Source organism: Rhipicephalus microplus, chromosome X, assembly GCF_043290135.1.
Source record: "Rhipicephalus microplus isolate Deutch F79 chromosome X, USDA_Rmic, whole genome shotgun sequence".
Taxonomy (NCBI): domain Eukaryota; kingdom Metazoa; phylum Arthropoda; class Arachnida; order Ixodida; family Ixodidae; genus Rhipicephalus; species Rhipicephalus microplus.
This window is the reverse complement of record NC_134710.1, coordinates 448,104,407-448,121,462: the sequence shown is the minus strand read 5'-3', so window position 1 is coordinate 448,121,462 and position 17,056 is coordinate 448,104,407. Positions and strand designations below refer to the sequence as shown.

The window sequence follows — 17,056 nt, the reverse complement described above, 5'->3', positions numbered from 1 at the left end:
TCCCAAAACCACCATATGATTATGAGAAACACTGTAGTGGAAGGCTCCGGAAATTTAGACCACCTGAGGTTCTTTAACGTGCCTCCCAAATCTAAACATACGGGCCTACAGCATTTCCGCCTCCATTGGGAGTGCAGCCACCGCAGCCTGGTTTAAATCCCGCAACCAGCAGCTGAGTACCTTAGCCACTAGACCACCGCAGTGGGGCCTAAGCCAGGAACAACTGCTTCTGCAGAACATCAGTTAGAGTTACCGCGCTTGACACAGTTGACTTTACAGAATGGCGAAAAAATTGATGTCGAGTGCCATGACTCAGCGTGAGCTCAGCCTTTCTGTTGTCTGCCATTGAAAACTTTATTGGGCGGACGAGGCGGCCGAGGCGGCCGAGGACCATGATAGATCAAATAGAGTGGCCAGTGAACGCAGTTGCCAGTTTCACTTACAATAGGCTTATTCGGGCTTTCGTCGAGTGGCCTGTTCAGTTTGCAGTCTCGTGTCGCATTTTCGTGCTTCTTTGCAATTTTTCGAAGTAATGTTGATTAGTTCGGGATCACCACGTTCATCAATCGCGCGTTTGTCAATCACTTTCAGAGTTTTATGCTTCAAGTCAAATTTACGTTCAAGCAACTTGAGAGACTCAAATAGTGACGATAAGAATTCGTTTGAGAACGCGCATTCAACCTAATGATCACACTACTGAGACAATGATAAAAAACAAGTATGTGCTTTGGTTTTTAATTGCGCTTATTTTCGCCGTAAAATTTATATATTTATTTTTTGAACTCTTTTTAGCATTTAAATATCATTGCAATGGTAATTGAAATATTTTAAAAAATGGAAAAATAACTTCCCGCTTATTTTGGACACTTTCGTGAAAGCGGTGCTGCTTTTTTTGGATGGGGGTGCTTCTTTTGTGATAATTATTTGCTTGTTAGCTTAGCACCATCGGGCAACTCAGCCAAAATACCGCGCCTCTGGCTTTCTTTGTTCGCTCTCAAATTTTCTTGCTTTCTTCAGCATGTCTGGTCTACGTGGAAATCGTTTGAAGAGAAGTGACCGTCAGTTTCGTTACCCATTCAGGAACGTGGGGCAGCGTCACATTGGCTCAAAATTTCCAATTGCGCTTATAGTAAGCGGATTTGGGCTTGTGTTTTCGCGGAGTCGGTGGTAGAATTTTTCAGTCACTTGCGGTATTTTCATGCACATTCACATTTATTCACGAAATATAGATGCTTTAGCTATCATCACGACTACCAATAGCGGATTTGTCGACGATTACGAGTACCTGGTTTTTTAAATCAAACATACCATGTGGACATCCGCAAGTAACGTTGAGTGGTACTAAAAAACGCGCATATATTCTAATAAAACTACCAAGAGGACAACGTTAAAAAGCAAAAATCTGCTTTCTTTCGTAACGGCGCGTTTTTTCATTGTAAAAATATTTTAAAGAATTTTCGCAGCTCCTGAAGCCTTCGTCACTCAAGAATCGCACCAACATTGGCGCGAATGTGCGGATGCAAGAGCAGCCGTAAAAGTTTGTTTGAAGAGGCAAAGAATGTTTCACCTTAATATATTAGGAGTAATGAAGAGTACATAACATCCCTCTCACGGTGTCTTTCCTATCACTTCTTTCAGTGGCCTTCTTGTAGTGTTTTAGCTCATCGTCTAACAAAGGTAAAAAGACAAAACATAACCACAGGCTGCCTTTTTCAGAACATCTGGCAGCCGCTAGCTTTACCGCGCCAGTTTCAATGAAAAAGCTTTCATTTCAGTTTTTATGGGTCTTTGCTTACTGTGTGTCGCGGAAACTGTGATCAAAGGAAAGAAAAAAAAGAGGGCACTAGAGGAACGGCAAAATACTCCACTAAATATGCTTCATGCAACAAAATATTTCGCTGCGCATTTCTTTTGTTCTTCCATTGCTTACTTATTTTGTTCTAGACCAGCGGCCCGCGAGGCCTTGTCATGTGGCCCTCCGGCCCGACATCCAAATCCGCTTTCCCTTTGTCGCTTCCTGTTTTAGAGGTGATAGTCATTTGGACCTCGAATGGGGTTAGACATCACTTGCATTTGGCATGGTGCCCCCACTTCAAGCTTGGCACTACTTTCGCGAAAACTTAGCCACAGCTTAGCCTACTTTGTACATTCTTGTCAGTTTGCCGAATTTTTCCTTTTAGCCTGCAAAGCCACCTCTTGGTTTGCCGTGCGGGTCTTGGCCTTGTCACGTTTAGGCAATTCGGGCCTCCACCTCAAAGCGTTGCCGACCCCATTTCTAGACAATCTTTTGAATCATTGGCGTATAGAGGAAATAACTTTTCACCGTCTTTTCGTCAGCTCCAAGTTGCTCTTAGTTTAACATGAGAAATACAAACAGAACGTGTGACTGCATGCCAAATTCCGACTTTGTATAAAGGTCAACGTCACAAACAAAGAAAATGGCGGCATACCTCTACAGCCTCGTGCTCACAACCGGGAACCCTGGCAGCCCACTCACACCCACTGTGCTTTATGCTGAACGCAAGTCCCTTCTGGCAGGAGAGCTTGGCTGCCACGCCGTTCGTGCAGCTGTAGAACTCCTGGCAAACACGTGGGTAATCCTCGTGCGGGAAGAAACCATTGGCGCGGGGACACTTGCGCGTAGACTTGGCATTCTCTGCACACAACGATTTGTCACACGATAGTCATTGTCTTGCGAGCAACTTCAAAGCGAGGTATCTTTTTTTTAATGTGAGGCATTTCTTAGCGAACTGCAGCCATTTGAGCGTATCTATCTATCTATCTATCTATCTATCTATCTATCTATCTATCTATCTATCTATCTATCTATCTATCTATCTATCTATCTATCTATCTATCTATCTATCTATCTATCTATCTATCTATCTATCTATCTATCTATCTATCTATCTATCTATCTATCTATCTATCTATCTATCTATCTATCTATCTATCTATCTATCTATCTATCTATCTATCTATCTGTCTGTCTGTCTGTCTGTCTGTCTGTCTGTCTGTCTGTCTGTCTGTCTGTCTGTCTGTCTGTCTGTCTGTCTGTCTGTCTGTCTATCTATCTATCTATCTATCTATCTATCTATCTATCTATCTATCTATCTATCTATCTATCTATCTATCTATCTATCTATCTATCTATCTATCTATCTATCCATCCATCCATCCATCCATCCATCCATCCATCCATCCATCCATCCATCCATCCATCCATCCATCCATCCATCCATCCATCCATCCATCCATCCATCCATCCATCCATCCATCCATCCATCTATCTATCTATCTATCTATCTATCTATCTATCTATCTATCTATCTATCTATCTATCTATCTATCTATCTATCTATCTATCTATCTATCTATCTATCTATCTATCTATCTATCTATCTATCTATCTATCTATCTATCTATCTATCTATCTATCTATCTATCTATCTATCTATCTATCTATCTATCTATCTATCTATCTATCTATCTATCTATCTATCTATCTACGAGTAGGTGTCCTTGTGATGGCCTTCTTAACTTGGGTAGGCCAAAATTAGTATGAAAGGTAAGAGCGTTTGACAACTATGTCTGGACACACAGTTCGCGGGATCGAATGCCGGCCGCGGCGGCTGCGTTTTCGATGGAGGCGAAGTTGTTTGAGGCCCATGCTCTTAGATATAGGTGCGCGTGAAATAACCCCAGGTGGCCGAAATATCCGGAGCCCTGCCCTACGGTGTCTCTCATAAACATATGGTGCATGGTTTCAAAACGTAAAACCGCAACAATAACAATTATTATTATTATTATTATTATTGTTAATAATAATAATAATATTATCATAAGTAAGGTCTGGCGTCGTGGGCAGGGGAGCGAGTGGGCCTTCCCCCACCAAAAGCATGGATTCCTAGAAACCAGAGCCCGAGAGTCGAGAGACAGCACGTGGCGATGCTCGTACAAGGACAAGAAAAGGCACTGACAGACAACACCCTCGCTCCCCGAAACTTTTCGGAGTAGAAAGCGGTGGTCCGTTCACCATCATTGTAACGATCAACGCGCCTGCCTCCGATCAGCGGGGTGCCAGCAAGCGGCGTCAAAGCGTCTTGTGTGTTGACACCAATACGTCTCGGACGGAGTGTCCGCGGAGCGCCTGTCGGGCCAGACGGTGTACCACGTCAAAGCATGGGCTCTCTAGCTAACCGGCCCCACTTGGTAACTTGACCTGGGGAGCTGAGCGATGCCACCATCGAATGTTTAATGGTTTTTTTAACGGGCTTTTCGGAACGTTGGTGTTGAGTGTTCCTTTTTCGTCTCTCTCTCTGACAAGTGGCAAAACATTGCAGGAGGAGAGGGAGGTGGAAAGAGGGAAGACCACTGGCATACGAACTTAGCGTAGATCCAATAAGCGGACGGAATGTTTTTGATTGGCGGTGAGGAGAACGGGGAGGGGCAACCTAGGGGTTAAAACCTGGCTCCTGACTCCTGACTGGGTTCTGGTCGCAGCAAAGAGTGCTATGCCCTATCGGCTCTGCCGAGATAACGGGCGACAATCCCAAGTGGTTGTTCACTTGTCTTGTAAAGTTGTATACATATTTATTGTATATGCTACGGAGCAGAAACCTGGAGACTTACAAAGAGGGTTCAGCTTAAATTGAGGACGACGCAGCGAGCAATGGAAAGAAAAATGGTAGGTGTAACCTTAAGAGACAAGAAGTGAGCAGAGTGGATTAGGGGACAAACGGGGGTTAAGGATATCATAGTTGAAATAAAGAAGAGAAAATGGACATGGGCCGTGCATGTAGCGCGTAGACAGGATAACCGCTGGTCACTAAGGGTGACTAACTGGATTCCCAGAGAAGGGAAGCGGGTTAGGGGGAGACAGAAGGCTAGGTGGGCAGATGAGATTAAGAAGTTTGCGGGTATAAATTGGCAGCAGCAAGCACAGAACCGGGTTAACTGGCGGAAGATGGGAGAGGCCTTTGTCCTGCAGTGGACGTAGTCAGGCTGATGATGATGATGATGATGATGATGATGATGATATTGTATATAAAATCCAGTTGTTGCGAGGTATGTTCAAAGGACCGGTTCCAATTCTCGACGAGCAGTGGTAGTAGAAACGATGCGAGACGAACACTGTCAACCTTGCACTCTCTTTCGAAGCAACGGCAGCTACGCTGCTGAGAGAGCTCCGCTCTATAGAACAGAGGGAGTGAGCAGAAGGTTGACTTTTATTATTATTATCATTATTATGATTTTTGTAAATATATCTGGCTGGTCATTACAAGATTAACGTCAAAATACTGTTGCGTACATCTTCAAACGCTATTCCAGACAGTGTTTGAAGATGTTCGCAACAGTATTTTGTCTGGAGTCCAGACACGTGTGACAATTGCCCGTATATCACGGGCCGCGGTATACGAGGATGGGAAACGTTGAGCACCTACAGGTGGCACAACTTTCCGCTGCACCAACGCACCGCGCCGCCCATGCCTCGAATGGCGACTTGCGGCCAATCCAGTTTCAACTGGCGTGCAACGAATCGTCGTCTTTCCGTCTGCTACGCCTGATTTGTACGCAAGTGCGTGTGCCCAAATGTGGCAGGTTTGATAAAACAAGTGGGCTTTCTGGAAGTTAACAATTCATAGTTTTTAGAGCCTCAAACAAAGAGAACGCATTTAAATTTTTGTATTCAATAATAGGGAGTTTTAGAATACCGTTTGCAAGCGCTGCGGGCGTTGCGGGAGTAGCGGGCGCCATATTAGTTTTAGAACAGCGTTTGCCTTGCTGCAATCCGCAACGCGCGATCGCAGCGACATCGTAGCCTCGAAACCAGCGCTTGCGGGCCACACGCGGGCCGCCTTCACTGCCCGTAGCCTCGAAACCAGCGCTTGCGGGCCACATGCGGGCCGCCATCGCCGCACGCAATTTCGGATTTTTTGCGTGTGGTCCGCGAACGCGAACACCGACTCGCGTTACGACGCATGCGCAGTGGCAGTGACCGCACCGCAAGGGCTCACGGTGTGCTATTCTAAAACACCCTAATGTTGTCGTTGTAATGGAAAGCATGTGTGCGACAGAGTCTTTTGAAAGGGTGATCCGTGCGGCTGGCCATTATTGCACGCTGGAAGCAATGCCGACATCATTGATAATTGTATGCATTTTTTGGTCGCTTTGCCTGCTTATCGCCGAGCAAACGATGACATTTGTGTGCAACATGTGTTAGGCAAACTCTTACGGTGCGCGCAAGTGAATTATACGGTTGCCAAACTGCACCTGTTGCATTAAGCAAGGTGTTGCAGCTCCGAGAAATCTGGGCAATAGTTCAACTTCGCTTTTAGACACTGCTCGGTCTTCATGGTTCAATGCTCTTCCATTCATTACTAAGTATAACAAAAATAAGGTTATAGCAAGTGAAATTATTGAACTGTTTATTTGTACAGACACATATATTGGAAGAAGTCTTAGTAGCTTTTATAGCATTGCCCCTGACGTATGAAGCGGAGAATAAAGGAATGAAATGCACTAAATGCTTTTGTGTAGGTGCCCTTCTGTATGCTGCATTAACACGTGAAGTTACCGTAGCCGTGAATGCGTAGGTGCTTTATTGCAAAAGTAACTATATGAATACATGCACCCAGTCAGTGACTTCTTGCTGATTACTTGATATGTGGGGTTTAGCGTCCCAAAACCACCATATGAATATGACAGACGATGTAGTGGAGGGCTCCGGAAATTTCGACCACCTGAGGTTTTTTAACGTGCACCCAATTCTCAGCACACGGGCCTACAGCGTTTCCGCCTCTACCGGAAATGCAGGCATCGCAGCCAAGATTCAATCCTGCAACCAGCCGGTCCGCAGCCGAGCACCTTAGCCACTGGACCACCGCGGCGGGACGCCTGTTGAAATGAGGTCCGCACACCTTTCCTCCTCACAATTTGACAAGCGATATTCTGTGGCATTTTCTTCAGCCATTTCATCTAAAAATACCCATTGATGCAATAGCGAGATGGTGCCTTCACGAGACAGTGGAAACGTATTTTCTCACTTCTTGAAAACACTGTCAAGATTCAGTAGGGCACATATATATCAAGCTTTACCATGAAAACGTTTTATGCTGTCGTCCACCATGGCTCCGCTGAGGTATTTCCGTCACGGATACTTCGTTGTAAAATATACACTCGCAGGTTTCAAAGAAAAACATGAGGAGAAAACGTTGTGCCACCTGGCGTCGACCCAGCAACTTCTCAGCTCGCCATGACGATAGTGATAGCGCGAGAACAAAACGACGACACAGAGACAAGAAAGACACGAAGGACACGAGCGCCCATGTCCTTCATGTCGTTCTTGTGTCTGTGCCGTCGTTTTGTTCTCGCGCTATAGTTATCGTCATGCCATACCATCTAGCCCAAGCTGTCACACTTCTCAGCTCACAGCGAGTGGCGCTAACCACTATGCCAACAAGAATACGTTGCGGAGGATGCTAACGGCAAGCCATTTATATACACCATACACTGGTGGCCCTCGGACCTCCGAAATGTCACCGCGCTTTTGGTATCAGTAACCAGATGGCACAAAGAGCTCGCGTTGGGCCAAAGAGCTTGCGTTGGGCGCAAACAGCTTGCGTTGGGGTGATGTGGCTTTGGTTGGGCACGCTCTCAAGGTCGTCGCCTCCACGGAGCATGGCCTCTCCTGCGTGCGCTTATCAGAATCGTTATTCTGGAGAGGACGAACGTCACATCGCTCAATGGCGTGGCGGCATTAAGAAAAGGAGTGCTTCACTGGCACACCACGACGTGAAAATAGTGACAGTTGTTCGCACTTTCCTGTGTGCACTTATATACTTGTTTCATGCGTGTTTCAGGTTGAACAGCGTGCTTTGAGTGTCGAGCGGTGACAGTCTACACTCGTCCTGTGTAAGCTAATTTCGTGAGTGCTTATTGCTTGAGTTGTGCACTGCAAGTTTCGAGCTGCTTGCCGTTCTTAACGTGACTTAGCAATTTGTTGATGTTGCTGAAACAATGCACAATAAATGCTTTGCTATCTCTTTGAAAACACGTTTCACTTTCGTGTTATACAAATTTTTAGATTGGGAGATCAGCCACATTTTTTTAAGTAAGCTACCGGCTTTACTTTGATTAAATTTGTATCATACAATTTCTTTGAATTTATATCAATATCTCACAGGTGGTTTTTTTATGATCTTGGTAAAAGTATTGGACAGCCTTCAAATGATTGAAGGTGAGAGCGAAATCAGAGAAAGGGGTGTGACAGCCAAAAGTTCACTGCTAATGAAATGCAGAACTTGAATACAGGGGCTAAGTTCGCCATCACGCGGCACGTTGAAAACTTAACTAAAGAAATTACACTATGGCCTGGCTAAAGGGCAACGCAACGCGCATCCTGTGACTTCTGTAGCCCGGTAGCGATTATCCTCGGTGCGAGCTTAAGCTCGGAACGAACGAAACGCCCCTACATAGCCTTGCTTTAGCAAGACTAGGTAGGCGCGCTTCGTATAGTTACTTTTAATATGAATGAATGCCTTAGGTGAGGCCGAGGCTTCGTATAATGTCGCCACCTCGAGGTGTGTAAAGGTGCTCAGAAATGTTCTCTTTTATTGCGAAAGCGCTGTATGAGATGGACGCGTAGATAAGACGTGTTGCAGCAGGTAATCGTGGCATCGCGGTCATAATGCATTGCTTTATTTTACCGCTCCCATAATGCTGACACCACCCTCACTGACCAAGAATCTTGTGAGAGGAAATAGTTATGTAAAATGCGTGTTTGTATGCTTGTAAAACGTCCTGAGTGTATGACCATGGTGCAGTGGACAGCATGCCTGGCACCTGTTGTCGCGCACCAACAGGCCATGAGTTCTACTCTCATGTACGCAACTTCATTTCTTTCTAATCTAATTGTCTACATTTTAGACGTAAGTCATTTCAGTCATTTCAGTCACTGACCTCGTAGGCGAACCCCAGCGTAAAAGCTTTCATGTTTGAAAACAGGTTGTACCACACAATAGCTTAAAAAGGGCGGCGTACATCAACCTCACCATCCCACCGGCAGTAGCGTGATTCATTGAATTATCGCTTGTTTTTGTTCGTTAAACGAGTGTATTTTCATTTATATGAACACACACACACACACACACACACAAACATATATATATATAAATAAATATATATATATATAAATAAATATATATATATATAAATAAATATATATATATATATATATATATATATATATATATATATATATATATATATATATATATTTATATATATATATATATTTAGGCAGGCATGGTGGTTGAGTGGGTGGCCGTAGCGTTGCATATAGTACAGTGGATCCTCCGTGAGTGGTCACAACGTGGTTTATTTCGACGTTTCGGCCTAGAGTGTGGCCTTCATCAGGATTAAAGGTACAGTTTCTTGGTGCTCAGCTTTATACAATCTCAAATCAGAGGGCAAGGAAAGAGGAAAAAAGACAGAAAAGAAAAAAAGTAAAAAAGAAAAAGAAAAGAAAAAGAAGAAAAAAAGAGAAGAAGAAGAGAAAAATATTATACGGTGGACTCCCCTCGGGTGCCCCCCTTCCACTCTTCCTTCCACTTCCATTTCATCTCTCTCCCCCTTCACCTTTCTGATGTCAGCGGTCTGGGTATGCTTCCTTTCAATAACGCATTCCTCCCGACCAGACGGCGCTTCCTGGCACTGGCGGTTCGGTGTGGGGCGAAAAAGAGCTTTTTTAGGAAGTTCTAAGCCTTTAACTACTCGGAGTCTCGTAAACATTTCGTCGTAGAAGGAGGGGTGCCGCGTATTGTGGCAGAGGCTGGTAAGCGGGCATTTTAGGAAGTTCTAAGTCTTTAACTACTTGGAGCCCCGTCAACATTTCGTCGTAAAAAGAGGGGTGCCCCGTATTGTGGTAGAGGCTGGTAAGCGGGCGCAATGCGAATTCCTTGCCCGCTTCTAGATTACCCGTGCAGTGGGGGCCTCCCGGCTGTGCACAGGGTTGCTGTTGGGCATGTCATGCATGGCATAATTGATTGGGTAGTAAAATAAAACAGAAAACAGACGACAGCTGTACTTAGAAAGAGTAGTTACACTTGGAATTGTTTTGAGTTGTCCAGTGCCCTTCGCAGCTGCAGCGCCGTGAACTCAGTTACTATTTTCATTATTGCCGTTATTGTTTTCTAATGCTTTAATTGCTGCAAGTGTTCCAAAATTCTCATTTATTCCTCTATCGAGGGTGTTGAATCGGTGGATAAGGTATGACTCGTTGTTCACGTTCTCGATTTGATTTAAATACCGTCTCTAAGAGCGTTACTGATAGTTTGTCGAATGCATGGTCGCGAAGATTGAGATGTTTTGATAGAGGTAGACTTGGGGCTGATTTCGCATGGGCTCTGTGATTATTAAAGCGAATCCTAAATGGTGTTTCTATTTGTCCGATGTACTGCATACCACACACGTTGCATTCGAGCAGGTATACCACATTAGAGGAATCGCATGTTAGGTTTCCTCCTATGTTAATCGAAAACTTGGATTGTGTGCTGGTTGCTTTGTGTGTTTCTCGCATCACCTTACGTACAAGACCTCGTGGCTTTAAACCAGGTCGGCATAAATTATTGGGGGGTGATGTGTTAATTTGAGAGTGGACAAGTGTGTCTTTGAGGTGACGTGGTCGTCGGTAAACGACGCCTGGAAGGGATGGAAATGCGCGTTTCAGACGTTCACTTTGTTCCAGAATATTGTAACGTCGTTGAAAGATTTTGTTTACATTGGGGATGTTTGTGCTGTAAGTCAAGCAGAGGTTCGTTCGTTGTGGGTCTTCTTGCAGTGGTCGCTTCATAAGTAGGTCTTCACGCTTCAGTTTTCTCGCTTTCTGAACTGCGTCATTAATTACATGTGGGGGGTATTTTTGTTTCTTGAGCATAAGTTTTAGCCTCTGTGAGCTCTTTAAGCTGAATTACACTTGCTCCAAGACCTCGACAACTTCGCTTGAAGCTTTCGGTTTCGCGAATATTTCTTGGACAGGCCTTCTAACCACAAAACAATTCACCATCGTAAATCAACTGATTGGGCACCGAACAGTAATCGAGACAAGTGCTTGGACCATTATATCACCGCAGTACAGAAAGATATAGTATACGAATACCACAGACAGAAAGGAAACCGGGAAAACTTAACAAAATCTGAAAAAAATAAGTATGAGAAATTTGGCATCTAGGACAGACATAACAATAAAACCCGCTGACAAAGGAGGAACAATTGTAGTTCTTAATACAACCAACTACTTACAAGAAGCATACCGCCATCTAGACGACTCAAGATTTGACGAACGCCCCCCAGGTGATCCGACAGACGAATACAAACATATCGTATCAACAGAACTAAAGAAACTGTTGGTTGCAGAAAAGATAACCAACGCTGACCACAAACTGATGCAAGCAGCATACCCTCGTCTAGGTCGCTTCTACATCCTCCCAAAAATTTATAAACCCGGTAACCCAGGTCGACCAATCATATCAGGCATCGGTACAATAACTGAACTCATATCAGGGTACGTGGACAAACTAATAAGCCTTATTTCATGCACCCTCGCGTCGTACATAAATGACACCACACATTTTCTTCGAGACATTGCAGGTCTGTGTGTGCCGAAAAACTCGTACTTGGTTACTCTTGATGTCTCTTCATTGTATACAAATATTCCTCACGATGACGGCATAGCTGCATCACAAAATATGTACGTACACAAACCATAGACAATCTAACACCCAAGATTTCTCTGCCATCGCAACTTTGACGAGGATGGTCCTCGATCTAAATTCATTCGAGTTTAACCAAGAGTATTTTCGACAAATAAGCGGGACCACTATGGGCACCAAAATGGAACCTAGTTATGCCAACATATTTATGGGAAAGCTAGAATCTGAATTTCTTGCACAAAGTTCCTTGAAACCAATGTTATACAGAAGATACATAGAAGGCATCTTTCTTATTTGGACCCACAGCGAGGACAAACTTCTCAGCTTTATCGACACTTACAATGCTGTACATCCGAACATACACTTCACACACACATACTCGCAAGTAACCGTAAATTTTCTTGATGTTACCATAACGATAGAAGAAGAGAAGCTCTCTACAACCCTATATCGCAAACCAACGGATCGACAACAATACCTCCATTACCAAGGCGATCACCCACACCATTGTAAAAACAGTATTCCATACAGCCAGGCTCAACGGTTTAAGCGAATCTGCTCCAGAGACGCTGACTTTGACACGAGCTCACAGAGGCTAAAACTTATGCTCGAGAAACCAAAATACCCCCGGCATGTAATTAATGACGCTGTTCAAAAAGCGGGAAAACTAAAGCGTGAAAACCTACTTATGAAGTGACCACCGCAAGAAAACCCACAACGAAAAAACCTCTGCTTGACTTACAGCACAAACTTCCCCAATGTAAACAAAATCCTTAAACGACATTACAACATTCTGGAAAAAAGTTAACGTCTGAAACGCGCATTTCCATCCGCTCCAGGCGTCGTTTACCGACGACCACGTAATCTCAAAGACACACTTGTGCACTCTCAAATAACACATCACGCCCCAATAATTCATGCCGACCTTGTTTAAAGCCACGATGTCTTGTATGTAAGGTGATGCGAGAAACACACAAAGCAACCAGCACACAATCCAAGTTTTCGATTAATATACGAGGAAACCTAACATGCGATTCCTCTAATGTGGTATACCTACTCGAATGCAACGTGTGTGGTATGCAGTACATCGGACAAACAGAAACACCATTTAGGATTCGCTTCAATAATCACAGAGCCCATGCGAAATCAGCCCCAAGTCTACCTCTATCAAAACATCTCAATCTTCCCGACCTTGCATTCGACAAACTATCAGGAACGCTCTTAGAGACGGGATTTTTTGAGAAAGCTCTTTTTTTCCCCACACCGAACCGCCAGTGCCAGGAGGCGCCGTCTGGTCGGGAAGAATGCGTTACTGAAAGGAAGCATACACAGACCACTGACATCAGAAAGGTGAAGGGGAGAAAGGGGAGAGAGATGAAGGGGGAAGTGGAAGGAAGAGTGGAAGGGGGGCGCCCGAGGGGAGTCCACCTTATGTTCTTTTTTTTCTTTTTCCTTCTTTTTTTCTTTTCTTTCTTTTTTCTTATTTTTTATGTCTTTTTCTCTTACCTTTTCTTCTAATTTGAGCTTGTATAAAGCTGAGCACCAACAAACTGTACCTTTAATCCTGATGAAGGCCAGACTCTAGGCCAAAACGTCGAAATAAACCACGTTGTGACCACTCACGGAGGATCTACTGGACTATATATATATATATATATATATATATATATATATATATATATATATATATATATATATATATATATATATATTTATTTATTTATATATATATATATATTTATATATATGTATATATATGTGTGTGTGTGTTCACGCTACTGCCGGTGAGATGGTGTGGTTGATGTGCGCCGCCCTTTTTAAGCTATTGTATGGTACAACCCGTTTCAAACATGAAAGCTTTTACGTTGGGGATCACCAAGTATGTCAGTGACATTGTTGGCAAATTCTTGTTACATTACTCTGACGAAGGCTTGCTGGTCCATTCGATGAAAACTTTAGGACGCTTTCGTGAAAGTTTCGTCGTCCATCCTTGCATGAAATACGTCGGGCCTAACGTGAACGTCGTTCAAAGAAGCTTATATATATATATATATATATATATATATATATATATATATATATATATATATATATATATATATATATATATATATATATATATATATATATATAAAGATATATATATATATATTTATATATGTTAAATGATGGACTACTCGAAAGGGTTTATATCATTGTTTCGGCAGGGTCCAACACCATCGTTAGGAATTTATCAATGCACTTCTCATAGACATGGGGACAAGAGGGGTCTTCCAAAGGGTGCGTACTATCGTAAAAGCTTCGACATGTATGATGTGAATAAATGAACACCGGCAATTGTGTCTGACTTGTTGACATGAAAAGTACAGTAATAAAGCAATATAGCAAGTACTGAAAAAGCACAGCTACAATTGCGATTTTGTAAAATGGCAAGGTGCGTCAGAACTTGTCTGAAAAGAGTAAAATATGCAGGTGTAGAGTAACAACACCAAATGAGGAGACGGCAACAGTGGTTGAAATAGGCAGTGAAGGTGAACAACGAATAAAACCAGAATAAGAATCATGGTAATAAGGTGAAACCAAAGAAAAAATATTTAAAGGTGTAAGCATTGAAAATCCACAACAATGAACGTCACACACAACATGAATGTCAATAATAAACTCACGCAGGTATGGTCTTCGTGAGCAGTCCACGGATCCGAGGAAGTCGCATCGTGCGTACAGAGGGTTGCCTTCATGAAAGGCCATGCCATCAGCGCACAGCTTTGGCTTAGCCACTCCCCGGCGGCACTCGTAGTACATGTCACATTGCTCCGGGTCTGGGAAATAGCCGTTGCTGCTCGGGCACTGGAACTGGGCACCAGCTGCATTGTTAGTATCACATGTTGGGGTTTATGTTACTGTTTAACGTTCCAAAACAAGAGATGCTGTAGTGGAGGGCTCTGAAAATTTTGACCATCTGGTGCTCAATAGCGTTGACCTAAATGTATGCACACGTGCTTCAAACATTTACGTTCCCATCCAAATTGTAGACGCTGTAGCTGGGTTTCGATCGCGCAATCTGCGGGTCAGCAATCGAGCAGAATAACCACTGCACAACGGCAGTGGCTTCCGAGTGCATTGCACTGGTCATAAACAGCTTACGTTATGAAGCTTCCTTGGTCAAAATGGAAATACTTTGATGTGTACAGGAGCATGCGGTAAAGAAAATGTTATATGCACAGAAAGGTTGAAATAATAACACAGAAAAAGAACCAGCACTAAAATGGGTGACGGCTGCACTGCGCATCGGTGCCATCGCCCCCCCCCCCTTTTTTTTTTTCAGGCCATTTTTGTGGCATATAGGCAAGAGCTGACATTGATTAAAAACAAGGCACACTTTATGCTCTTTCAAAACAAGTGATATGAATGGCAGCATACATTTTACACAACCTTAAGACGCACACATGAAACGAAGACTGAGAAAATATACAGGACCTATCAATAGTTTCTATTCAAGAACTACTTATGAGGTTGAATACAAACAGGCCTAAAAAACAATAGAGCGCACTGGCTACGTCAGTTCTAGCCTTATCTTACAGCAAGGACACTTTTCACGACCTGTTTGCGTCGCCATTGCAATTGAAAATTTGCTGTTTAGAAATTGTGGACAAAGAAGGCAAACACAAGAAAGACAACGAAAGATACAAAGCGTTCCCTACTTAATAGATAAAAACTTGACAGGCTGTTACAAATGACACGTTATGAAATTTCGGCACATTTCGGAATTTACAAAGGTCAATGTGCAGTTCGCTCACCGACAGAGCCGCTTCGAATTGTTAAGTCTCAAATCAACACACCAACCAATATCGTTTACGACTGCCGTATAAAATAGCTTCTTATATAGATGTGAGTGATGCCAAAGGGTACGTTCAGGAGGTAGGTACATTGGACCATGTCTGCTGTGCATGACGTTACAGTAAATACGCCCAAGTGGTGCTAAGCCATAGTTTAGTGCAGGCGACGTGAACACACGGCCCGCGAACAATTTGCTAGTAGTCCGTGGCCTCCCCATAATTATCTTCATACCATATTTCTTTTGTAGTTTCTTAATGATTGCGTTCATGAGCTACGGAGACTTGACCAGTCACAGTTTCGTTTTGTTAGCCTATTCATTGAATTTCCATGCGTTGAAACAACCATGAAAGGAAAACTGAACGTGTCAGAATTGGCATCATTTTGGTTACTCTACAGACCGACATCGAAGTTTCTGATATTCTAGTGAGAAATCCCCCGCATAAGAGAGCGAATATAAGGCACGGGAGAGCCTTTTTTTCAATGGCAACGTTAGCTCCCACATCTCCATCTAGTTCAAGCTCAAGTTCGGTGCCGCGCTTCACACTGCCCCGTTTCTTCAGGAAGGCTCCACGCAGTGTCTACTGTGGCCTGGCTGGCTCTAGGAATAATGGTGATATGTGGTTTTCACTTGTGCAAGAGCCATACTTGGCAAAACAGTGCCAAAAATGTCATTAGAACAGCAATGCTTCGTTGTTTATGGTGGTATGTGCAGATTCTGAACTATGGTGCCGTTGCGTGGCTCTGTAAGGGCCTATATGTTCATGTCCTAAGACGGGAAAATATAGGCTAGCTGAGGTGAGTTTGACACCCCTGGGGCTTGCAAAGACATATTGCCTGATTGCTATGAGTCAAAATTTGGTAGTGAGAAAAAAACAAAAGTAAAAAAAAATTGCCCACATATCTGCATGTTAATCTGCAGATGTCGTCGAAAGACGATTTTCTTGCGTGTGGAGAGAGTAAACAAAACATTTATTTGATGTTCTGCGCAAGAAAATCGATGAATGGTATTCTGGAGGTACTTTGGAGTGCCTCAAGCGTGCAGCGAAGGCGAACGAGCGCATCAAGTCACATCACACGTGAGGCATGAGTGCCATCTGGTGGTTTTCTTGGAAAACGAAGGGCGTGGCTTTGAGACGGATGTGCGCGCCCGTCTCAGAAGTGATAAGGTGTAGAACGCAAGGCGACGGGTAGGTGCCGCCACCGTGTCGTCTTAGGAAGGCGTTGGAAACACTCGCCTTTTTGTGGAAGCGTTGCATGGTCATCGCAGCGTGATAAGCACTTCGGTCCTTAAAATTACTCATGTGTGCCTATTCTGGTAAAAGGAGCACATGCAGAATACAAGCGTGTTATTATGGTGCACAAGACATGCGCAATAGTTTCTTTTTAATTGTAAATTGCACAAGTATGAACGCTAAATCTTGAGCAACATTGGTGAGCGCTGCGGATGGGGTTGACTGTTTCAAGTACCCGGTGCCGTTAAGAGTGGACAAATAGAGAAATGTAGACAG

General features: G+C 43.6%; 1 protein-coding gene across 2 annotated transcripts in view; it reads right to left on the bottom strand.

Moving 5' to 3' along the window:
* The window catches only part of LOC119160876 (protein obstructor-E), a 63,366-nt gene that overhangs the window by 29,520 nt on the left and 16,790 nt on the right, over nt 1–17,056 (bottom strand). For both annotated transcript variants that reach the window (XM_075880592.1, XM_037413145.2), the window contains exons 2-3: nt 14,378–14,575; nt 2,451–2,656 (exon numbers count right to left, since the gene is read on the bottom strand). In XM_075880592.1, coding sequence (XP_075736707.1) covers nt 2,451–2,656; nt 14,378–14,575 — 404 coding nt within the window. The remainder of the gene's footprint in view (nt 1–2,450; nt 2,657–14,377; nt 14,576–17,056) is intronic.